Source organism: Marmota flaviventris, chromosome 1 (genome assembly GCF_047511675.1).
Source record: "Marmota flaviventris isolate mMarFla1 chromosome 1, mMarFla1.hap1, whole genome shotgun sequence".
NCBI classification, from domain to species: domain Eukaryota; kingdom Metazoa; phylum Chordata; class Mammalia; order Rodentia; family Sciuridae; genus Marmota; species Marmota flaviventris.
Window position 1 is genome coordinate 203,323,452 of NC_092498.1, and position 24,646 is coordinate 203,348,097.

At 48.9% G+C, this 24,646-nt stretch overlaps 1 protein-coding gene across 2 annotated transcripts in view; it reads right to left on the reverse strand.

Annotated features, from left to right (window-relative positions):
- Window positions 1-1,503: 1,503 nt before the first annotated feature.
- The window catches only part of Ccdc12 (coiled-coil domain containing 12), a 48,046-nt gene continuing 24,903 nt past the window's right edge, over window positions 1,504-24,646 (reverse strand). The window contains exons 2-8 of one of the 2 annotated variants that reach the window (XM_071600489.1): window positions 24,409-24,499; window positions 20,579-20,646; window positions 4,678-4,757; window positions 3,318-3,379; window positions 3,061-3,095; window positions 1,975-2,051; window positions 1,504-1,883 (exon numbers count right to left, since the gene is read on the reverse strand). In XM_071600489.1, coding sequence (XP_071456590.1) covers window positions 1,801-1,883; window positions 1,975-2,051; window positions 3,061-3,095; window positions 3,318-3,379; window positions 4,678-4,757; window positions 20,579-20,646; window positions 24,409-24,423 — 420 coding nt within the window. In that variant the 5' untranslated portion in view covers window positions 24,424-24,499 and the 3' untranslated portion in view covers window positions 1,504-1,800. The remainder of the gene's footprint in view (window positions 1,884-1,974; window positions 2,052-3,060; window positions 3,096-3,317; window positions 3,380-4,677; window positions 4,758-20,578; window positions 20,647-24,408; window positions 24,500-24,646) is intronic. The other variant, XM_027932437.3, reaches the window with a different exon arrangement.

A 24,646-nucleotide genomic window follows, 5' to 3' on the forward strand; every position in this document is an offset into this window, starting at 1 on the left:
GAGTATCCCCTTCACTTTTCATTTTTTATTTTGAGGAGTCTCACTAAGTAGCTGAGGCTGGCCTTTGAATTTGTGATCCTCCTGTTTCAGCCTCCCAAACTGCTGGGATTACAGGTGTGCTACTGAGCCTGGCTATTTTTGTTGAATGTTTGTCATGCATGGCAGGTTTTGTTTTTCTATCCTTATATAAGGGTAGTTTTTCTGTCAGGGAACCTAGAGTCAAAAACTCAGAAGCATCCTGTTCATCAGCTCTCTGGGTTCTTATGCTGTGGAATGACCCAACTCCAATTTCAGAACTGGTGCTGAGTGGGAGCTTAGTTCCCAGCCACCAGGTGTCTGAGTCCTTCCACTGCCATAGACAAGCATCCTGTTTCCAAATGCAATCCCAGGAGGTATGGGGAGTCTTGTCACCCTTATTCCTAGGAAAGAAAGGCCAGAACCAATCCTGACAACTACGGTCATGTTTCATCCCTGTAACTTGTGGGAATCAGAGTCCTGGCTTTGGTCTTGTCTTACTGCTCAGTGAAGGAACTGGCCACCTACCCCTTGCTCATAGCTGCACGTTTTTATTTTCTTCTACACAGGAATTACCTTCTGAGAGTAGAAGCACAATTTTAATTTAAAGGATTTTACATATTGTATGGGTGTGCTGGTCTGTGTGTTTACGCACACACCCTACCTCCATGACCCAAGTCCTCAGCACTGTCTGCCAGAGCTGGGCCACTGTGTTTCTGGAATGCAGCATAAAGAGAAGAAGCCACACTGGATGATTTAGAGCAGGAGCAGGAGGCTCAAGGGGAAGCTCTAAAGAAACTCAAGGGTGTAACAACCCTAGAGGTGAGGTAGTTTCAGTTGGCCACTGGTACCTGGAGTCTGAGCTGATGCGGCCAGGCAGTTCTAACTAAGAGCTCCCAGCAGTGGCAACAGCCCTCAAGCCAAGACCTCAGGGCCCAAGATCACACCTGAACCCAGCCTACCACATCACAGTCCCTAGAAGAATGGACCTTCTCACTCATATAGGGCCCTGTCCTAGGGAGCCACGGTTTAGCTTTGTTAGAGCAGGGAGAAAAGCTGCTGAGGGCTGGGCAGAGTAAGGGAAATTATTGCTGGGCCTTAAACATGGAGTGGCCCTGCATGGAAATTTATAGGGCTCAATCTCATCCTTCTCTTTCTCATACTTTGAAGGGATCTATAGAGAATTAGGGAGGGAGCCTCTCCAGCCATACTGCAAACTATTGCAAGGCCTCGGCCTGTGGGAAGTCTTAGGAGAACTCTCAGACCCTGTCTCTGTCATCCAGGGGTTTTAAGAAGACACCACTGACCATAGGCTGGGCCAGGCCTTGGACCCACAAGGTCAACCCCAGGTCTTTCTCATGTAGCCCTCTCCATAAGAGAGGACACAGCTGGACACAGGGGTAATTCATATCAAGTGCCACCTCTGAGGCCACCATATATTAAGAGCCCAAACCCACAGTACCATAGGACGCAAGAAACATTTGACAGTTTCTACCATACAGAAGGGTTTTACTTGTCTCTATTTACAGACATTTTCTAAAAGTTTAGAATACATACATATGTACAAACATAGGCACGTCCCACAGCAGTTGCTGGCTCTGTCCTATTCCAGTGGTAGGAACCCTCAGGAGACAAGGAGCTGGCGACATCCCATGGAGGTTTGGACTCGATGGGGCTGATCAGTTCTGAGGAAGACCTGGATGTGATGGTAACCCAGCCCCCACTCCTGCCCAAGAGCATCCACCTACAGGACACCTGGTGGGCAGATGGGGTACGAGGCACACCTCAGTCAGAATCACAGGCCTCTTGTTCAGTGGTGGCATCCACTGCAGAAGCCAGGTTGTCCTCCTGGCCTTTCAGCCTCTCACCTGGAGGAAGGGAAGATAGGCAGGGGTAAAGGCTCCTGTGCTTGGGCTGCCACCCAGAGGGTAGGACCTGGCCTGCCAGGGCTGCACTTACGGATCAGCTCGGCGATGGCCCTCTGGGTACGCTTTTCAAGCTTTTCCAGCTTCTTGGCCACGTCTCTCTTGAGGTCCCTGGAGCAGGAGGTGAGAAAGCAGGGAGGCTGATGACAGGCTGGTGTGGCTCTGGGCCCTCACCCCTACTGCAGCTCTCTGGCATAAGGAATCACACTCAGTTGCCTGAGGGGACTTCCCTGGAGAGCAGACCAAGATGTTCCCTTCTGTTCCTTCCTGTGCCTCAGAAACTCATTTACTCATCATTCTCTGTCCCACTGATGTGGGGGGACTAGTGACGTGGGATGGAGCCAAGGGTGGATGTTTCCTTAGGGATCCTCTAGGTCCTGTGGTTGCCATCAAGAAGTGACTTGCTCTGGCTGCTGTGGGCCCTGCTCCGCGCCCAGCCGCAGGTGACCGACTCCTAACCCGAACTCAGCCTGCTCTCTTGTACTCTGGGTTTCCTAGGACACAGCCCTTAGGCTTTTGTTTCATCAAATTAAAATCTCCAAATTCCCACAGATGATGCAGTACTTGATACAGAACCAAGCTGCTCAGAACTGCAGGTGAGGGTACAGCCCCTACCTCTGACCCACGGCAAAGTGAGACACAAACCTCTTGGCTCATAGCACCCTCCCTCACCCTCTTTCTCAGCTGGGTGAGATGGCTGAAGAGGCTGGGAGGCATGAAGGATGAGCATCCCATTTCACAGATGAGGAAAGTAGGGCCAGAGGGAAACAGGGGTAAGACACCTGTGTCTGCTCTTCTTTCCATCCCCTCTACCCGGTAGTCTCCTGAATGGGAAGATTGGCTTTGCTCAAATGGCACCTTTTGGAGCAGGGTGGGCTCTTACCCATTCAGAACAGCTTCCTGAGGGGACTTCTGCTCCCCTACCTAAGACCCTCTTTAATTTAATGATCTTTCCCATGATTCTTGCTTCTTAGTACTTATTTCAAACTAATTATCTTGTGTGGCTGTGTCTGCACAGTCTGCCCCCTGTTGGGAGGGTAGGCAGGGCTCAGCCCAAGGGCAAGGCCCAGCACCAAGGTCCCACAGTGGGTCTGTACCAGGCTGTACGAACAACACTCACCAGTCAGGCTTCCGGGGTGCCAGATTGGCCAGGTCCTGGGGAGGGAGGAGACACTCATCAGGGTTGGAGGCTCACGCAATCCCAGGGGGAGAGGGAAGATGGGGTCTAGAGTTAGAGAAATGGAAAAAAGGAAAGGAGGAAGTAGTGGGGACAAGGAGAGTTGGGTTATGGAAAGGGAAAAAAGAAATGAAGAGGAAGAAGGGGGGACAGATGGAAGGAAAGTGGGACACAGGAGCAGCAAGGTTTCAGGCACCCACCACTTCTTCAATGACGGGCTCTGGCTTGGCAGCCTCCAGCTGCTCCTTCACCTTCTCTTCCACTAGAGGGTGCAAGACAACAAGATGAGACTGTTGGAGTGGCGCTGTCACCAAGCATGATGCCTGGATGCATCAGAGGAGACAAAGGCTTCTTGCTCCCTCCTCTCCCCTGAGCCCCCAACACTCCAGAGGTAAAGCCCTGTAAAGGCAGCTCTAGAGGGGTGGTCTGGACTTGCCAGGACGAGGCCAATCACCATGGGGTGAGAAAGGGCAGGCAGGAGGCTGCTGGCTAGAATTATCAGGGTCTAGATCTCCAATCAGGAAGCACGGATGCTAATCTTGACTTCAGTCTCTCCACTGTGAGTGGGCAGACTGCCTGGATATGTAGAAAGTATGGTTTTGTGAAGGGTCCTGCTTTCCCCATAACCCCGGGGCTCCTGGACTCTGAGGGTGTCCTCTGGATCTTGGCCTGGCCAGAGCCATGGGTGGCTTTTCTTCCCATCCCGTCTCATATGTGTGCTGACAAACACCCCTGGCTCCACCAAGCTGCTGCTAGCAAAGTAGGCCCTGGATGGTCCCCTCTGGGAAAAGAAGTCAGCATACTAACAACAATGGGCTCTGTAGGCTGCCTCCAGACCCATCATCAGAAGCCCCATAAATGGCCTCTCTGCTCTTCTGCCTCACCATCCTCTAGCCACCGATGGGAGTCTGAAGTGGCCTCCTGATCCTGAGGCATGGGGTCAGTTCCTTGTGCTTTCTTCTGTTCTGCCTTTTGGCTCCCTGCCCTGACCCTGCCACTGCCCCAACATGTAGGGCCCCAAATCACGGAGCAAATCTCCTGGGAAGAGTCTAGAGCTCAGGGAGGTAGGGAGGGAAGCAGACTTGAAGTGAATGAATGGGAAATACTTGACCTTTTTATAACTATATCTATTAATTCATTACTTGTACAATGAAAAGTTGATAACAAAAATAAAGAATAAAATCTGACTCCAAGGCAGGACTGGCACTCTGTGGCATGTGCATGTGGATGGCCAGAAGCTCCTGGTTGCTGTGCTGGGCTGTTCCCATCCTCTGAGCGGCTGGCCCGCTGCTAGGATGCCTGATGGTCGGCCCCTCCTCAGGGCTCACAGGACTCATCACCTGCCTGCTATATCCAAGCACCCAGGGCCACTTCTACTTCTCATCCCAGGAGTCCCAAGAATCTGCAACCCCTCTGGGCCCTCCCACAGGTCCCTAGTAGGCAACAGAGGACTCTGGAGGCCCAACTCCTGCCTGGAACTGCCTATTATCCTTTAAAGGAGGGCAACACCTGCTAAGGACAGTATCACAGTGCGGAGCTGGAGAGAGGACGCTCACCTACCTGCCACTGGTTTGGCCTGGGGCACCCTCCTTCTCTTCAGGTCCTCATCCTCTGGGACATAATTCCGCAGCCTGAGCTCCCTACAAGATTAGAGAGAAAAAGCAGCTGAGACAAGTGTGAGACAGCCTCACTGACCTCACCCGACTTGCAAGTCAAAATGTGACAGACCCATGCAGGCTGTCTACTTCCTGGATTTCCTATGATCCCTAGAGATGACCAGGTGAAGAGGGAAATCAGGATTGAAGCATCATTGGGGCAGGTCCCTCAGCCCCTCATGTGTCATTCAGCAGCTGGACTGGCTGCTCTGCAAAGGCCCTGCCTGCCTGTAGGAGGAGTGTTCTCCAGAGCTGGGCCAGGATGTTGGTGAGCAGTCACTAGCTTTGTCTCTGGGATTATCTCATTTGACAGTTAAGGGAACCGAGAAGCAGAGACTATCACTATCACTATCATGAGATCACATAACAGAGATAGCACTATGAGACCTTGAGACCAAGGCTAAGCATGACTTCCAGCCAGAGCTCTGGAGCTAAGTTACTCCTAAAAGAGTAGTACCCCCAAGCCTGGCCCCCTCTTCAGAGCCATTGTTTCCTGGGCCAAGGTCACATAGTCCTTCAATCATTAGTAGACAGGGTCTGGGTGCATTGGGCCAAAGGCACATGGCAGTGAGGTAGAGTGACAAGTGCAAGCCGCATTTCCAGAGGAGTGTGAATGTGTAAGGATTCTAGGAGGAGGTGACATCTAGGCCTGACGCTATGGTGGACAGGGCCAAGGCACAAAATACACGAGGCTGACCCCTCACTCTACAATGTGGGGAATGGCCTGTGAAGGCTGTGGGAACAGGCGTGAGCACATGCAACGCTGGGCAAGCCACAATCTGCTTGAACAGTCCTGAGACCTGAGCTGCACCAGTCTTCAGAATGCTCCCAGGACAGGCCACAAGTCTTGTGAGGAGGAGGACGCCCTAGGCCAGAATCACAGAGGGAGTTGTGGCCAGCACTGTCATTTTTTGTCCTCGTCTCAGTCTCCTCAAAGAGGGTGGGTTGTTCCAGGAGTTCACTGGGGGCCTCTCTGGCTCTGTGGCTCATCAAACCCCAAACACACATGCACAGACTGAAGGGGGGTCCTTGATTATTCTGCAGGACAGTAAGGTAAGTGTTCCTGGGGCTGCTGGGATTCATAAAGCAAGAAAAAACCTGGACATATACTAGTTCCTGGGAGGTGCAGAAGTAGCACCCTACCCTCTTTACCTCTTCTAGGTCCTTGACCACTGGCCCTTCAGAAGGTCCTGGGAAGGAAACCATTTCTCAAAGGAGGCCTCCCATACTTCATCCCCTATAAGCCTTCTGTCTGGGCCAGGCAAGGGTGCCTCTCTCAACCCCGGGAGGGAAGGCAAACTTTTCCAAAGCCAGAGGCGAGGTAGCTGATGGCTAAGGCCACACAGCCACACTAGCAAGCAAGTGACAATACTCTGAACTTGGATCTCTATGTGGGAGATGCAGAAGGTCCAAGGGGCTCAGGACCTGGGGCTACACTGAACCTCTGTGCAGAGAGTGAGAGGAGACAATGGCCCTGTATGGACAAAGTCCACCCCACATAATACTCTGCTTCTTCCAAGGAGCAGGGATGCCCCACCCTGCCTCAGGCCTAGGGGTAAACATCAAGTCACTGAGGCACATGCTGAGAAAGTGGGGCATGATTTGGTGCAATGACTTTTGTCCAAAACAGGGTGTGGAGAAAAGAGGAAGAGAAACTGGGTGTGGGAAGAAAACTGCAGGGATTACTAAGAAAAAAAAAAAAGAAAGAAAGAAAGAAAAAACTGGTTCCAAGGTTCTGTGAGAAATCAGTAGCAGAAAAGTCCAGCAGTGACAAGTACCCAGGCCTCTAGCCCCACTCTGCTGCCCATGGCTTCAGAAGACCAGCTGGAAGGGGGGAGGGAGAACCCAGCAGCACAAACATGGAGGCCAGAGCAGGAGAGGCAGCCTGCTGCTCAACACCCGCCTCCACCCCTAGAGCTGAGTACTGGTTAAGCTGTCAAGGACACCTGCATCCCCATCTCTGTGGGACAGCCCCATCCTGGGCCTCAGTTGCCACATCTGTCAAATGGAGGCTATACTGGGTACGATCAGCTCGACCAAGCTGGGTTCAAGACGTCTCCTGACTCATTCTTTGAGAGGCAATCAAGAGTCTTCCATTCATAAAGTCCAATTAACTGCCCTGCCCTCCTGCCAAAGGGCAGAAATCTCTGGGAAAGAAGCACTGGGTTCTGCTCAGTGATCTGGTCTTTCTAAAACAGGCCCAAGATTTAAACCCTTCCACAGCAATTCAACAAATCTTACAACAGATATATTTGAAACATCTGCTTATTAGCCTTGGAGAAGCACCAAGACAACAAAGATTTCAAGGGCTGCAAACCCAGAGATAAGGGAAGTGCAGCAACATGGGCCTGATGTCCGAACCTCTTTCCCCTTGAACCATCTGTCAATTTATAAGCAGTGAATGAAAGGCTGAGTTTCCTGCAATCTCATGGGGATGAAGAGAGAAAAATGCTTTTAGGGTAGCCAAGAAACCCTGACACATCCACCCCTTCCTAAGAGCAGGGTGAAACTGAAACAGACCACCCTTCCCAAAGGCTGAAATGAAATAGCTGTGTGCCACACAGTTGGTGACCACCTGCCCTTTGGCAGACAGGGTTGGTGTTGGTGAGAGGATGTTTCTCCATTGGTCCTAAAAGGGGGGCAGGGTACCTCCCCCTGTCAGAAGGTAGAAAACATCCTCTCTGGAGAAAAGTAAATCACCCAGAACCTAAAATCATTCCTAGACTTTTTTGTACACAATATCCACGATTTAATGAAATCTATGGGGGGAAAAAAAAAAACACCTTCTGGAAACTAAAAATTAATCAAATGAAAAATCTACAACTGAAAACTGTAACAAAAAATTTGAATTAAAAAAAAGGCTTAATAGCAGTTTGGATACAACTAAACAAAGAATAGAGAACTTCAAGATATGCCAGAAAATATCCAGACTGAGGCACAGAGGAATAAAGTTGGAAAATAGAGAAAAAACAAGAGATATATGAAATATGACAAAAGATCTACACATTTCTAGAGCACCAGAAGTAACTTTCAGAGATATGACTGAGAAGTTTACGGAATTAATGAAAAAATCGTGTAGGATTAATGAAAGAATTAATCACCAAACCATAAAGAAAACCATGCATCCCAAAGAAAAAGCATTCGGAGGCAAATCACTGCTAAACTACTAAAAACCAAGAGAGAGAAACAAAGATACCCAACGTCCAAAGACAAAATTAAACTGACAGCTGACTTCTGAACCTAAAGTATGGAAACCTTAAGACAACGGATCCACATCTAGAAGTCTGGAAAGAAAATGCCACGACAGAATTCTAAAACTAGTTAAAAAACCTTCAAGAGAAAGACTTCTCTAGAAAAGTTACAAGTATTAGTCATCAGAGGATCTGTTAGTCCAGAAATACTAAGGGATACTCTGGGCTGAAGGAATTAAGCTTAGGTTAAAAGCAGGACCTACAGGAAGAAATGAAAAACATCAGAGAGGGGAATTATGTAAGTAAATCTAAATGGATACTGACTGTATAAAATCATAATAAAAATTTGCAGGATTTAACATATAGAAACAATAGCACAAAAGACAAAGAACAGCAAACAGTGTCTAAGTATTCTGAGGCCTAGCACTATATGGAAAATGGTAAAAGTACTATTACTTTTCAGGCTGTGACATATTAAGGATGTATATTGTCATCCCTATGTTAACTATTAAAAGAAAGGTAAAGGAGAACATAGCAAATTAACAGAGGAGGAAATGGAATGACTAAAAATTTAAAACTAAAAAGACCAGAACTGAGATTAAAAAAAGGAAAGTCAAGAAACAAACAAAACAGCGAGACAGTGTTCACACAGAGCCGGCCCAGGGTGCTATTGGCTGGGGGCCGGGGGCTCCCCTTCACAGCAGCTGGAACTGCCACTGCTCTTAGAGACAGGGCAGGGTATGAGCTCATGGTGCCAGCCAAACCAGGTGGCTGCCCACACCCACTCAGCAGTCACTGGCATCTGGAAGTCATTCTTCTGTGGGCTACTGGAGTCAAATGCTGGTTCTGCTATCTCCACTTCAGAATAAGGCTGTTGGGGGAGGAGGTGCTGAAGACCTGCATTTGCAACAGGATTTCCAGGGTTCAAATCCTGGCTTCGAATGCTTTAGAGACATGGGCAGGATCACTGGCACCCATATGGAAAACAAGGCTATTTGTCTCTCAAGAGGTTATGTGGGGGGTGACAGAGCAGTGTCAGAGGTCTTAACTCCTAGGAGTATTACCTTCCCAAACCCACACTACTGCCCCCAGAAGGCCCTTCTCAGACCTAAAGGGCTCCACCTGCTGGGACAGGGACACGGCAGACCCACATCCCAGGATGGGTCAGCCCACAGACAAAAACCTTTGTGTCCATCAGTGAATAAGCCACCCAGCACACACATGCATAACCTGCCAAGGCCCCTCAAAACCCCTCATGTAGCAGATAGAAAGTGGGCTTTGTGTGGCCTACAGGGTGGCATGGATATACCTATTTCTGCATACTGTGTACCGATGGGCAAGGCTGTTCAGGACACTCCACCAGCAGTTGAGGCCCAGCCAAAGAAAAGCCTCCTTCTTCCTTTCTCCCTACCGGCCATCCCAATCTATGTGATCCCCACAAACTTGGTGTCAGTTACTAATGAGACCTGGAAACTGGGCCAGTCAGGAGCCTGGCTTATCTTACTCATCTCTGTAGCCCTTTCTGTTCAGAGCTGGGTGCGGAGCAAACCTGGACTGAAGCCAGGGGAAGAGAAAACAATCCAACACCAAGGGCCCTTCCTATGCCTGAGGCAATGAGTAGGCAAAGTGTCACAGGAAATGTGGGATGATCCCCAGAGTCCCAGCTCTCAAAGAGCTGAAGGCAAAGTGTGGGAGAGAGCTAGGCCAGAAGAGGGCCCCTACCCTGTTCCAAGGCTACAGAGCAAACCTGGGTCCTATGCTAGGTGCTTTGGAGGACGTAGACACCACAGCCTCTTCCTGGAGTTAACTCTTTCCTAATAGAAGAAGAACATACCTTGCAAACTCTGGCTATATGCCAACAAAAGAATGCCATATAGCCAAAGGGACAACTTTATGCTTTATAAACTTTTTTTTTTTTTTTGTACTGAGGATTAAACCCAGGGACACTTAACCACCAAACCAAATCTCCAGCCCCTTTTATTTTTGACACAGGGTCTCACCAAGTTGCTGAGACTGGCTTCAAACTTGTGATACTCCAGCCTCAGTCTCCCAAGTTGCTGGGTTTAGAGGAGTGCACCACACTGGACTAATCTTTATGAACTTATGTGGAGTGAATGCTAGGATGATATTATAGATTGAGAAAAGCCAGGTGAGGAACAATGTAACATGCTATCCTGTGTACAAACAAGCCGTGGAGGAGGGTTTGCATATTCCTGTACAGCTGACCTATAGAAGAATCCAAGAATCTGGCCCTAAAGATGGTCACCCAACTGGGAAGTTGGGAATGAAGGAAGAATTTTAATACCTTTTGAATTCTCAACTACATGAATGCCTCAGAGGGATACTCTAAAAGAAAATAAAATGTATAAAGATGTGCTCAAATAGCTGTAGCCATTAGGTGGAGCATTATAAAACCACTAAAAATAACGTTTGCAAAGGATGGTAGTTTTTTGTTTTGTTTTGAGATGGGTTTTGCTGTTTTGTCCAGGTTTGCCTCAAACTGCTGGGCTCAAGTGATCCTCCTGCCTCAGTCTCACAAATAACTAGGATTACACCATAGCACCCAGCAACACAAAGAATTATTCTGAACAAGTAAAAGAAAATGTACAGGAAAACAAAATGCTGACAGTGATTATCTCAAAAGGTGATTTTTACTTGATTTTCTGTAAATTTCCAGAGTTTCTAATGTAATCAGGATTCCAACCAACCAAGTGGACAAAAGAAAACACTTCTTCACAAAGTCCTGATCCTACAGACTACTCACTTGGACAAAGTGCCCCAGGTCACTGTTGGAACCAGTTCTATCTGCTACATATTTCAGTGCCCTTTGGGGTCCAAGGGCCAGCTTGTAGCACTGGGTACAGCCCCTCCCCAACATCCTCACCAGCCCTCTCCTGTGCACCCTGAGACTCCTGCTCTCTCCATACATGTCTTGGGTGGCTACGTGTCCATCTTTCAGGCTCTGCCCTACAAGTTACTGGAGACCCAACTCCAGCACCCAGCACAGGCCAGCCTAAGGCTGAACAAAAGAATTCAGGGGACACTTGAGGAAGAGCTTTACTGGTAGTGTAGGGCTCACAGAGCTTCTTATGACTTAGTAAGACAGCAGGACACAAGCAAAGAAGTTGTGCCCTGCAGACGCAGAGGACAGGAATGTGTATGGGATGGAGTAACCACTCCTGAGTGAGTTCCACAGTCTTTATGGCAAAGCAATAGGACAATGTCCAAGTTCTTATTCTACTGAGTCTCTTCCCCCCCCACCCCCCCCCCCCCCCCCGTACTAGAGATTGAACCCAGGGATGTTTGATCACTGAGTTACATCCTCAGCCCTTTTTATTTTTTATTTTGAGATAGGGCCTTGCTAAGTTGCTGAGGCTAACCTTTAAGCTGCAATCCCTCTGCCTCAGCCTCCAGAGTTGCTGGGACTACAAGTGTGTGTGGCTCTACTGAGTCTCTTTGTAAAAGGAGGAAACCACTTCCTCAACTCTGCTTCCTCCCTAGGTGTCCTGTGCTGAGCAGGCATGGTGACCACTAAGATGTCTTCCTCAAGGTCAGCTGCAGAGGCCCCACATGTGGGCTGGCCAGGAAGGCTCAGGGGCAATCACCTCTTTCTATGTGCCCCTGAAGGGAAGTGGCTAGAGAAAGGTGATGTTCTCTGAAAACTATAAAATCCAGAAGTAGAATTCTAGACTACTGAAGTGAAGAAAGCTTCGAAATTATGTATCTGACCCAACCTCATAACTGTCAAATAGGCTCATTGGGGTCTGGCCCACTTCACTCATTCATGCTTCCCGTCTTTACTACTGGGCATTAGCCTCTCTTCTCTCCCCACAAATCTTGAGGTCACTGCACACTCACCTCCCCTGTCATGGTCTATGTATGGGCCACTGTGGGTACAGGAGAGAGCAGGAAGCTCAGGGTGCATGGGACAGGGCTGGTGAGGATGTTGGGGATGGGCTGGCCCTTGGACCCCAAAGGGCACTGAAATATGTAGCAGATAGAACTGGTTCCAGCAGTGACCTGAGGCACTCTGGCCAAGTGAGTAGTCTGTAGGATCAGGACCTTGTGAAGAAGTGTTTTCTTTTGTCCACTTGGTTGGTTGGAATCCTGATTACATTAGAAAATCTGGAAATTTATAGAAAATCAAGTAAAAAATCACTTTTAGAGATAATCACTGTCACCATTTCTTTTTTATGTGCATTTTCTGTTGCTTGTTCAGAATAATCCTTTGTTTTTCTGAGCACTGTGGTGCAATCCCAGTTATCTGCGAGACTGAGGTAGGAAGATCACTTGAGCCCAGGAGAGAGGAGAAAGAGGCGAGAAAACAAAGTAACAAACCCCAGGGAAGGTGAGGCCAAGGATAAGACTGTAGGGTTCTAGAGGCCAAGTACTGGCCAGAGAGATCAGTGACTCTGACCACAGAAGGCTTTTTAATGTTCAAAGACATAGGAGCTTCTAAGAAACAGAAACACATCCCCAATGTAAATAAATAACAAAGCCTCAGGCTGGGGATATAGCTCAGTTGGTAGAATGCTTGCCTCACATGCACAAGGCCCTGGGTTCAATTCTCAGCACCACCAAAACAAAACTGCCCCAAAACCTTGCTGGTTACTGCCAATGGCCTGACTCTAGAGAACCACAAAAACCAGGGGAAAGGTGACCATCTCAAATGGCATGCAGACTGCTCCAGGCGGTGATCTGGCTGTTTCTTTCAAGACTATTCAAACCCCTTGACCCAGTACTCCTGCTCTGGGGAGATTATTCCATTAAACTGCAACAAAACAGGAAAAAGCAGAACAAAACTTTCTATAAGCAAATGCTTCAGGCAGTATTAAGGAGCAACAGTCTTAGGGAGACCCCTCCGGATGCTCTTCAGGCAAGGACGTGAGAGCAGGTTACCTGCAACCCTTCCAGAGGGGGTGACAGGCTCAGGACAATGCAACCATGTCTGGCTGTGAGGACTGAAAAAATATAAGATCAGGAGAGAAGAGAGATGCTGGGAAGAAAAAGGTCACAGAGGAACGTTTATGCTTGGCAGTTGTTTAACACTTTCCTTTCACACAATGTTAAATGGTTGGCTTAATAGTCAATGAAACATTTAAGCAGTCCACTGGCTTCCCCACTCATGGGCAGAGGAGACTGTCTTCCAGTTGTCCCCCAGTAAGGCTACTCTAGCCCCACTCATGACAGAGGACAGGTACAGGGCAACAAAAGCTGCAGCCCACATTGGGCTGATTGTGCAGAGAGGAAACAGGTTAACTGAAGCACAAGAACTGACTGTGTGCAGTAGACTCTCATCACAGCCCAAGGGGGTGGACAGAGGTTCCTTGGCACCCCATGGCAAAACCCTCTTCAGAGGGTTTTGAAAAGAGGGTAGGAGTATAGAGGGTAGGAGGGTTGTGGCTCAGGGGTAGAGCACTTGCCTAGCACATGTGAGGTACTGGGTTTGATCCTCAGCACCACCTAAAAATAAAAAAAATAAAGGCATTCTGTCCATCTATAACAACAATTAACTAATTAACTAAAAGGGCTGAAGATGTGGCTCAGTGGTTAACCCCCCTCAGTTTAATCCCCAGTAACCGCTCCCTTTCCCTAAACACTATGTGTGTGTGTGTGTGTGTGTGTGTGTGTGTGTATAAAACATCAATTTAAATTTAAAAAGAAAAAGGTTTATGAGGTGAATCCCAAAGGGTTCACAGTTGAGAGTCGGGCTGGCAACACTGGCCATTCCAAGAAGGTGGGAGGTACAGGGAGAGGCCCACCCACCCCACAAAACACTAGGAGAAGAGCATGGTGCTCAATGCCAGGTTGCTTTGGCTTGCAAACTGCCAGCCCTGCTGCCGCCTGCTGGACACACTCCTCTTTTCTTCATAGCTACCATAGCTCCCTAAGCCTGGCCAAGAGGACATGGAGGACAGAGGCCATAGCACCACTCCATGTGGGGGTAGCACTAAGGGTAAAGAAGGTAGAGCAGAATCATGCCTGGCGAGGGAGCTCACAGGCTGGAACAGCTCTTCTCCCTGTGTGAAAAAGGAGGCCAGATGAGCTCACTGTTCCCACCCTGGCTGTCCAGCAGATAGGAATCAGGGAGGGGCCAGTACCAGCTCTACTCTCTTTCCATTGATTTCATCTGCCTGAACTATGGTGTCCTCACCTATAAATGTAGACTATATCCAGCGGCATGAAGAGTTCAGGAGATGGCTTTGGAGGCACTGAATGCCATGACACATGAGATATCATGACTTTTTCATGCAGAAGGAACCCACCTGTGCTCTCCTCTTCCTCCTCCTCCTCAGAAGGGATGCACAGGGTGCTGGTCACACCGTGAGCTGGCCTCATCTTCTTCCCTAAACCAGTCCTTTTTTTCCTCTCCCTGTTCCCTTCCCTCTACTCTACTATCTTTCTGCTTTTAGATTTTTTTTTTCTTTTTGATTAGTGTCCTGTGGATATATACAATGGTAAGATTCACTGTGGTATATTCATGTAAATACACAGAAAAGTTAGGTTAGATTCCTCTGTTCTTCCCATATCCTGTCTTTTCTCCATTCCCCTCAATCACCTTCATCCAGCCCACCAGTCTTCCTTCTTTATTGATGGCCACCCCCACCCCTACTTTTCCCTTTTTTTCTCTCTTTTTTTTTCCCCTCCTTATTTTGGACTAACTTCCACATATCAATGAAAAAATTTGACCTTTGGCTTTCTGAGTCTGGCTTATTTCACTTAGTCTCCATTTCCACCCATTCACCAGTAAATACCATCATTTCATTCTTCTCTATGGCTGAGTAACTCCATTGTGTATATATGCCACCATGACCAGTCCTTTCTTGATTCATTCTCCCACATTCCTGAGAATGGGCCTATTCCCGAGAAACAGGATCAGGAAGAACAGGGCACTGCAGGTCTCTGTACTGCTTTTCAGTGAAAAAAAGGTGCCATGACCCATCCCACTGCCAGTGACTAGGACATCAGAGGCCTGGAGCTAGGCGGAGATAACTCAGGAGGTGGGGATAGGAGCTGCCCTGGTGGTCACTAGAATGGTGCAACTAAGTTATTATCAAGCTGATGTCATGGATCTGCAACACACCCTGGTGTGGACACCATCCCTGGGGCCTCACCCGCTGAGGCAAGAAGGCCTGGCATTTGCCAGACTAAAGGTTTTGGGCACCAGCCAGGACTGGGCCTCAGCTGGGTGGGACCGCTCTCCACAAGATGGTCATGCATACGTCAAGTTGGGGAACAGGTTTTCCATCCCTGAAGAAGGAAAGTCAATGGCCTAGTTTCTTTTGCAATATAGGACACCTACCCCAAAGCGAACCAATGTCCCCAATGATGACTGAGTACTCCAGCCTGGTGTAGACCTGGATCTAAAGTCACACGGAGGCGGTGGTTGGGGATGGGGCTGAGGATTTAGGACTTGCTTGTTCAGGCACTTAATAAGACTTGCTCCCCTTCTTCCCACCTGCCAGCCCCACCCAACAGTCTGTCCACAAGGCAGGGCATCTAGTCACCTATTGGTGACTTGCCATCAGGAAGTGACTGAGGGTTTAAAAGCAAAATCAACTGAGAAGAATGCTCCTTCCTGTGGGCCAGCTTTCCAGGGCACCTCTTCTTATCTAAGCAATAAGCAGGGGGCTGGGGAGGTGCCTTAGAGACAATCATCTATGCCCAGGCACAGTTAGCCACAAGGCAGCTGGGATGGGAAGGTTTAGCCCAGAGAAGCAAGGGCTACTCTGGGGATAGAGGCACAGCCTTCCTTCCCACAGAAGCTGGCCTGGGCTCACTGACCTCCTGGGGCTCATCCCCACTGGCTGGGGGTTTTGCTTTATGGGGATAGGACAGTTTATCCTTGGAGAAAAAAAAAAAAAAATAACAGGAAGGCATTTTGATCTATAGATTCAATGCAATTCTAATAAAAATTCTAGCGTGCGCGCGCACACACACACACACACACATATATTAACAAGATGACTATAAAATGTGTAAAAAAAGGTAAAAGAACCAGAACAGCCTAATAATTTTGGAAAATGTCTCCTTGGGCAGTGGGGAAGAGTAGGGGTGACTTCAGCATGGCTGGTGAGGGGTGAGTCCTTCACACATCATATGGGGGAACAAACAGGTTTTCCATTCCTGAAGAAGGCGGCCTGCTCCAGTCCTGCTTGATACTCCTACTTCCTCAGTAATACCCTCCGGCCTCACAGTGTTTCCGTCTAGATAACAGAATCTGTAAAATGAGGCCACTTAGTTTACTTCCAAGACCATCTAATGTTCACATTCATTCATTTCTTGATTACCTGTGTTTACTCCTACTTCCATCCATCTTGCTGTTTCCCAAAATACTTCCCTACTTAAAATCAGCACAGGTTTTATGTGTAAACTCACCTGTTAAAGGTGAGTCCTGAGCCCTTGAACTCTCTCAGAGGGTCCCAGTATCATCCTTCTGCTCAGAGCACCAGAACTGGCTGAGAAAGCAGGTATGGCATTTGCTCCACATGAGGTGAACCAAATTTTATTTTTCTTCCCATTTTTCAGTGAAGATATTGAAGCTCACTGAGACAATATGATTTTCCCAGGGTCAGAGAGCTAATAACTGGCAGGGCGTAGGCTCAAACCTGGGAGCCATTTCCAAATCCTGAGCTTGCTCCATCTGTCTAGTTCCAACCATTTCAGGGCCTGCTATTGAATCAAGAATTGCCTCAACATTTATTTCCCTAAGTCCCCAAGCAGGGAAAAAAAGTGCATGATTAACTGCTGAAACAAGAATTGTTTCAACATTTATTTCCCTAGGTCCCCAAGGGGGGAAAAAGTATATAATCAACTAGCTATGCCAATCAATGGAACTAGCCACCAGCCAGGGGTCTGTATACTGCCTAAACGCCACTAGACCTCTGTAAGGAATGCCAAGCCATCTAGAGGGTCACTGGGGCAGGCTGATCCTGCTTCCAGTCAGCTGACCAACTCTCACAGGCAGCAGGCCCCTGGGATCACCCAGTGGTTGAAGTTCAAAGCTCGGTGGCAGTGTGGGATGGAACAGCTCAGGGAGGAACCTGGATCAGGGCATAAGAAACATTGGGAAGAAAGGATGGAGAGTGCCCTCCTCCACTGTGGGGCATTGGGTCAGGAGAGCAGAAGAGATAATCAGCTTGGGCCCCACTCTCTCTCAGTGTCACTCCTGAGATAGGCCCCCAAGGACACTGTGCAAGGCTGTGGTTGGGGTTTATAAGTGGGACCAGGGGGTTGGAGTTGCCTGTTTGTCCTCTCTAGTAAAAGACTACAGCACCCCACTTCCTCATTGTAGTTTCAGACTTCTAGGCCTTTGCTACCCATCCTCCAGATTCTAGACCTAATTCAAGAGGCATGTTTTCCATGAGGCCCTATGCTGTTGCCCTCAGTCAAAGGCAGCCTGCAGTGGGCACTTCATTCCTTGGGAAGATTCAGAAATGCTGGTGCCTATGGGGCTTCCACCTGCTGCTTAGGCTGATCTGAACTGAAGTGGGCTATTCTCAACTCCTAGGAGCCCAGGAAGCCAAGATGCTCACTAGTCTCTGGCCTTCAAAGTCATCCCTTCAGCAAAGCTGGAAGGTCACTCCTTTCTCCTCAGTGGCAAAGGGAACTGTGGCAAGGGCTGTGGCCTGGGAGCCCTCTGGGGTCCACCGCCAATCCATGAGCAAACTACCAAAGTCCCTTTCCAGTTCAGATGAGGAAAGGGGACCTGTCCCTGTACTGAACGCAGCTTTTGTAGCACCCTGTTCTTCCAGGAAAGCCCAAGTCCTGGACCCTGCAGCTCAGGGTCAAACCCAATGGGTCTGGTCTCATATTACAAAGACCAAGACTCAGGGTTCTTCTGGGAGCTATACATGTAGGCACATCTCCGTGCTGAGACTGGACTTCCTGACAACCAAGGAAGTGACTGAGTAGTGGGCCCTATGAGGTAGAGAGGCCTACCTGCTCAAAGTCTCTAGAGGGGCAGCCCTGAAGCCAAGCTCCTGATTACCAGTTCCAGACCCATTCCACCACTCTACTGCTTCAAAAGCGGCCAGATTAGAGAAAAGCGGAAGAACACAATGGGTTGAAGCAGAACCCAATCCAACGTCCAGCATGCTTGATTCCTAGGCTACTGTCAGAAAGGGACAGGGGTCCTGCTCTGATGTGGCCTTGCAGGGTCAGGAGGGATCTCAGAGGAATCTTGTGTTCCACCATAAATGACCTATTAAGACCTAGCAAATGAGGACTGAGGGTGTGGCTCAGTGGCTGAGTGCTTGCCTAGCAAGATCCTGGGTTTGATCACCAGCATTGCAAAAAAAAAAAAGTGTGTGTGTAAAATAAAACCACACATCACACATCACAAAGTCTTCCCCTGATCCTATTTCCTCCCTGCTTCTCAGCACTAATCTGAAGCCATTTTTCCCCATCATGTTTACACTCTGCTTTTGCTTTCTTCCAGCACACGACATCTTAACATTTCCTGTTGCCAACAGTCTGCGTCCCTTTAGAGAACACCAGCTCCCTGAGGGTAGGGACTGTCCATGGCTGCCTCCCAGAAGCCTACATTGGTACCCCACAAAGAGCAGATGACCGGGCTGGGGATGTGGCTCAAGCGGTAGCGCGCTCGCCTGGCATGCGTGCGGCCCAGGTTCGATCCTCAGCACCACATACAAAAACAAAAAGATGTTGTGTCCGCCGAAAACCAAAAAAATAAAAAAATTTTAAAAAAAGAGCAGATGACCAATGAAGTTGGTGTTGACCAAGTACAGGCATGTAATATCATTTTGTGTTTCCCAATGTGATAGAGATTCTCTTGCACTGTAGGTCAATTCTGAAACCTGTTTTCGCCTTCATTCAACACCATGTTGAGACTCAACAATGTGTTCCAACATTCAAGTCTGCTACTGTCTGACCCACCCACCACTCACTCCTCTTTTCTCAGCAAAGAGTAGGAGAATCAGAAAAGACCACCCAGCAAATCAAAGACAGCCCAGGAACTGGAACTCTGGGCTCTATTCAGCAACACAGAACCTAAGAACAGGCCAGAAGAAAACCAAAGGGCCTCTAAGTAGTCCCCAAAGAGCAGAAAGAACTGTGTAGGCACCCACTGGAATCATTCAAGTCTGGGGTCACCTGGCAAAGGAGAACTACTTGGCTTTTACCTTTCCATCACCAGCTGAGGACCCTCAGGGGGTTAGGGTGCAACAAAATGCACAGAGCCCAGTGCCAGGGACCCAATCTCCCATCAGCACCATGAGCCTCTCAGAATAGAGATGTCATCATGTCTAAACCCATGCGAGGTGGCAAGAACCTGCAGGGCTACCCAGAGGCTGCTGTGAAAGCAGTTTGTAACTGGAGTGAGATCTGCTCCTGATCAAGGAGGCAGAGATGAGGCCTGCTCTTGAGGAGGTTTCTTCATACTGCTGAAGACAACAAAGGGTTGTGGCATTAGGAAGGTCTGCTCCAGTGTCCCTGCCCAGATTCCCCAGGGAAGCTCTCCCTCCTTTCTAACTGTCCCTCCCCAAAGCACAGCCCACTGCACCAAGATCTACTCTTCCCTTCAGCAGACACCACCACAGGTCCTGTGCCTGAAGGAAGCTGCCCAGGGCAGAAGCAACCAAGGACCTTGTCCATGAAGATGCAGTCTGATCACAGGAAGACTGTCCCAGTTCAGGGTTGGGCATGACATGGAGAGTGTGAGCCCTCTGAGACTTCAGGTGTGTGGATTCTACTTAGGCATGAAGGCTTTTCTTGCCTCACAACAATCCGTCCAGCCCCACATGCTGGATGGATCCTGCAAATTATTCCCAAGTAGTAGCAGTAGTAGTAGTAGTTGTAGTAGTAGTAGTATTGGCAGTGCTAGAAATTGAACTAGGGCCTATGCATGCTAGGCTAGTGCTCTGTTACTGAGCCACATCCCCAGCCCTCCCCAAAATTTTTTTATGCAAAACAGCAACAGTAGCTCTGTAGAGGGCATAGCCCTTAGGACTGGGAATGTGTGGAGTGGATCTTGTGCCTGCCACACCACACAAGGGAAGAGTGCTCTAGCCCCTCACATGGGCTGTGCTGAGGCAACTTAAGTTAACTCAGCCAGATGACTACATTTGATAAAGATAAATAAAAGAACTGCTGAGGGAGCACAGCCCAAGAGAAGTCAAAAAGCAGCTTTTGAGCTGAGCTCTAACATGAAAACCAAGCTGTCAAGGGTGGAAGAGAGATAAGAAGGAAGGAGTCCCAGGGTGAGAGGGCAGTGTGAACAGACGAGTGGACACAGTGCTGTTCAGGAAATGGCCGGTGGCCAGAGGAGGTTGGAAAAGGCCACAAGGCCCAGGAAGAGCTTCCCACATTTTGCATGTGATGTGGAACACAAAAGATGAGTGAAAAGACAGTGTGAGGTCAGGGGAAAAAAGCCAGTGGCAAAGAGCTGGACACCAAGTGGGGGAAAGGACGCAGGGAAGGCCCAATTAGTGAGAGGGTTGAGGTTTGCAGGTCTGAACACAGCCATGGGGTGGAGGAGGGAGTGGGGGCAGGGCTCTGAAACAGGGCTGGAAGGAAAGAGACTCAGCGAGCAACAGGTGCTGGTGAAGAGAGCAGGGCAGGGAACAGCATGACGGGAGCTGCACGCAGTGCTACCTGTGCTTTTCGCCTTCCTCCTCCTCTTCTCTGAGTTGCTTGGTCTTTGGCTCCCCATCTTCTTTGTCCTGAAAAGAAAGGGAGAACACCATCTGCTCAGATGAATGTTCCTACTTCCAGTCTAGACCACCTGGGCGGCCAGTGAAGAACAGGACATCTCAGGAATAAGGCACTAAGTCTAGAGAAGTCAACTCAGTCCTCCAGCACCTGATGGACACAATGCTGGAGATTCACTTCCCACCCTTCACTGCCTGGATAGAATTTAAAATCTACAACCCTATGGGGCTCAAGTGGTAGCGTGTTCACCTGGCATGCATGAGGCAGTGGGTTCGATTCTCAGCACCACATAAAAGATATTGTGTCCACCTAAAACTAAAAAATAAAATAAAATCTACAACCCTAGCCCAGGCCCAGATACACAGTAACCCTCAAGACCAAAGAAGAGGGTCTGGATATAAGCACTCCTGAGTTAGCGGAGACTGGAGGTCACCAGCCACCTCTCCAGAAATACCCATTTGGTTCCCTTGAGGAGTCACATAGCTCAGACCAGGACCAGGTTTGTAACAAGACTCACTGCCCAGGCCTGAAGTGTACCCAGAGAGACAAAGGCAAGGGAAATTCATTTGAAGTTTATGTGGGAAAAATGTCTTCCAAATCTGGTTCTTCTGGGGGTATAGCTCAGTGGCCTAGCATGTGTGAGCTCTGGGTTCGATCCCTAGCACTGGGAAAAAAAAACAAACAAACAAAAAAAAAAAAAAAAAAAACACAAAACCAGTCTGAGTCTTCTGCCTTCCTCCATCTCTAATTTTTTTTTAATTTTTTTAAATTTGTAGATGGACCCAATACATTTATGTTATTTATTTATATGTGGTGCTCAGGATCGAACCCAGTGCCTCATATATGTTAGGCAAGCATTCTACCACTGAGCTATAACCCCAGCCCCTCTTTTTTTTTTTGAGACAGGGTTTCACTATGATGCCAGGCTGGTTTTGAACTTGTAGGCTCAAGTGATCCTCCTGCTTCAGCCTCTGAGGAGCTGGGACTAAAGGTGTATACCACTGAGCCCAGCTCTTCATAGTTTGTCTAGAGAAGTTGTATTTATCTTAACCTTGACACAGTATGCTTGTGCTGCAGGTGCCCTGAGGGCCACAACAGAAGGAAACTGCCATGCCATTCCCCCTTCAGAAGAAAAAAGTCCCTAGCCTTTCCTGCTCTCTGTTATTACTGCTATTAGATCAGCCTGCCCTGTGGACAAACCAGAACACCGGCCAGAACCCTGTGTGATCAGCCCCACCAGTGTATGTGTGAGTACTCATATCCATGTGGACACACTACACGCCCAGGGCCCGACCAAGAAGCCCTGAATGCCAGGGTTGGCCCCCTGGAAGGTGTCAAAGCTCACTTTGTTGAACAACCTCTGACTTGCTAGAGCAGTGTTTTGAGAAGACACCTGGAAGCTCCTTGCATTAGCAACTGCTCTGATGATATTAGGTGACCTGCAATGATACACAAATCCATATAAAACAGCTGCCTGGAGAGACTCTCCTAGAAGTTTGTGTCTGCCACTGACAACTGCCTCCCTGGGAGTGCACCAAAAAGTGCAAAAATCACTTTTTGGTGGTGTTCATGGTAGAGACCTTGAGGGTGGTGACCGGACCCCACCTTTCCGGGCCATACAACCTACAGGGAAGGAGACCAGACGAGAGGCCTAGTCCAGAGAAAGGCTTCCGGAACGGGAACACATCTTTTCAACCAGGGCAGCTCCACTCATGGGAATAAGACAGCAAGAACAAATAACTGAACAACTGACAGCAGCCATGTGAGAGGTTAACATGGTTCTCAAGGGATGGGTGAAGGACTGTCTCTGGAGGGATGCCAAGATCTGGGTGTCACAGGATGGGGAGGGAGGAGCAGGAGGGACATTCCCAGTGGAGAGCACACCTTGAGCAAAGGCAGAGTGAGCACTGCTGCAGCAGCAGAGGGGAAGGTGAAAGTGTAAGGTTGTCAAGGCAGGTGGGGCTGATCACAGAGAGCTCTGGCCAGTATTCTAAGGGAGAAAGAAGGGACCAGGAAGGGCCTGCTGACATCTGCCAGGCTGGGGGACAGGCAGAACCTGGGGATGGCCCGAGAGAAGAGTGGAGCACAAATGTAACAGGGAAACAAGTTAGTGTTCTCCAAGTGGCTCGCAGACTGCCAGGTCCTGGATGGGGCTTCCACAGAGGCCCAGCTGACACATGAGCCCTCTCTGAGTAAAGGTTCCCAAAGGAAGCAAGCTGAGAGCCTGGACATTCAAACAAAAGTTCCCCCACTGCCAGCCCGAGGACTCCCTGAAGGCTAGAGGCACTGTCTCAGAGGAAAGGATGACACCTGCCCTTGGCAAGTAAGTTAGGGACAGAACAGCAGAAAGGACTCCGCTCTGCCACAGCGGATAGGTGGGCAAGGCCCCCAACTCCACAGAAAGGCTTCTTTAAAAGCTCTGTGCAACTGGCAGAACAGGGAGAGGGCTGGGGAGGATCATCCTCTGGGAGGAGTACTCCACCAATACCATGCCCTTCCTGCCCTGGACAAGGTCAAACAGTCTAACTGCTGCCATGGCTTATGGAGTCCCAGGGACACTCAAGTGCTTGGCAAAGGCCAGGGTATTCACAATAAATGAGAAAACATCCAAGTATGTAAATGACATTTTAAAACATCACCCAGCTTGCTGGCAGGTAGGAAGCAGCACTGCTCTGCAGACAGTACAATGAGGTTAAGGAAGACCCCTGCCTGGGATGCTGATCAGAACAGGGGATTGAGGCAGAGAAAGACACATCATGGCAAGAGCAGGGAATAGGCCACGAATATGGGGGATGAAGAGGAGGAGGTACTGCAGCCTTCCTGTTAAATGGTGATTCTCAGCTAGGATAATGAGCATTGACAAGATGGAAAATCACTTTGGGGAGGTCCTGGCCTGGGCCATGAGGCATGGTGTCCCCCTCACCTTCATCTGGGAAGCTGGGAGGAGATGCACACCAGCCTCAATGCCCACCCCAGTCTAAAGCCTTAAAGAACTCAGAACTAGAGGGCTCACAGGATCACCTGCTCCAGTTCCTCAATTCAAACCATGGGGAAACCCACGAAATGGCTGTCAGGCAAAAAAAAAAAAAATTTGTCCAAGGTCACAGAATCTATCTTTGGTTGCTGTAGGTCCGGCTAAAGGTCCTCCTGGTCCTGGCCCTGTGTTCTTGCCCATCAAGAGTGACACAGAGTTTCTAAAAATGGTTCTGACCTCAGCTGCCTTTCCTGTGCTCCTCTTGTGGTTCAGATCTGGCCATGAGAATGCAGACCCAGCCACAACCAGTGCAAGCCCAGGTCGAGGCCCTAAGACAGTCAGCAGAAGAGCAGGCAGAACCTTAGGTATCCCATGTCCCAGGGATCTACAGACACCACACCCATCCCAAGGTCCTTAAATCAGACTCAGTGCCTAACTTCTCCCTCCACACACCCTTCCCAAACCTCTCCATTTTTCTCCCTCCTTCCCAATCTCCATTCTTTATTTCTTCCCCCTCTCCTCCAGCAACTCCAAAGACTCAAACTCTCAGGAAGGCTGATGGCCAGAGGGCAGAAGAGCCATGGCCTAGATGGGGCCTTCCCCAGTCTGTTTGCCTGATTTCACATCTGACCTCACATCCTTTCCTCAACTTCCCCAGAGCTTGCAGGAAAAAGAAGCCTCTGCAGCAGGACTTCAGGAGGTCTCACAAATATCCCCACCTCAAACATCGGACATCCTTTTACCAAGGACAAAACTTTAAAAAGTAAATTAGAGTTGAACCAGTCAAAGTGGCACATACCCATAGTCCCAGCATTCAGGAGGCTAAGGCAGGAGAATTGCTTGAGCCAGGAATTCCAGGTCAGCCTGGGCAACATAGCAAGACCCCGCTCCTTAAAAATAAATAAATAAATAAATACCAATAATGGAGTTGTTGAGCTGGGGATGTAGCTCAGTGGCACAGTGCATGCTTGGCATGCTTAAGGCCCTCGGTTTAATCCCCAATGTCAAAATAAAATAATAAATTTAGAGTTGTGTGA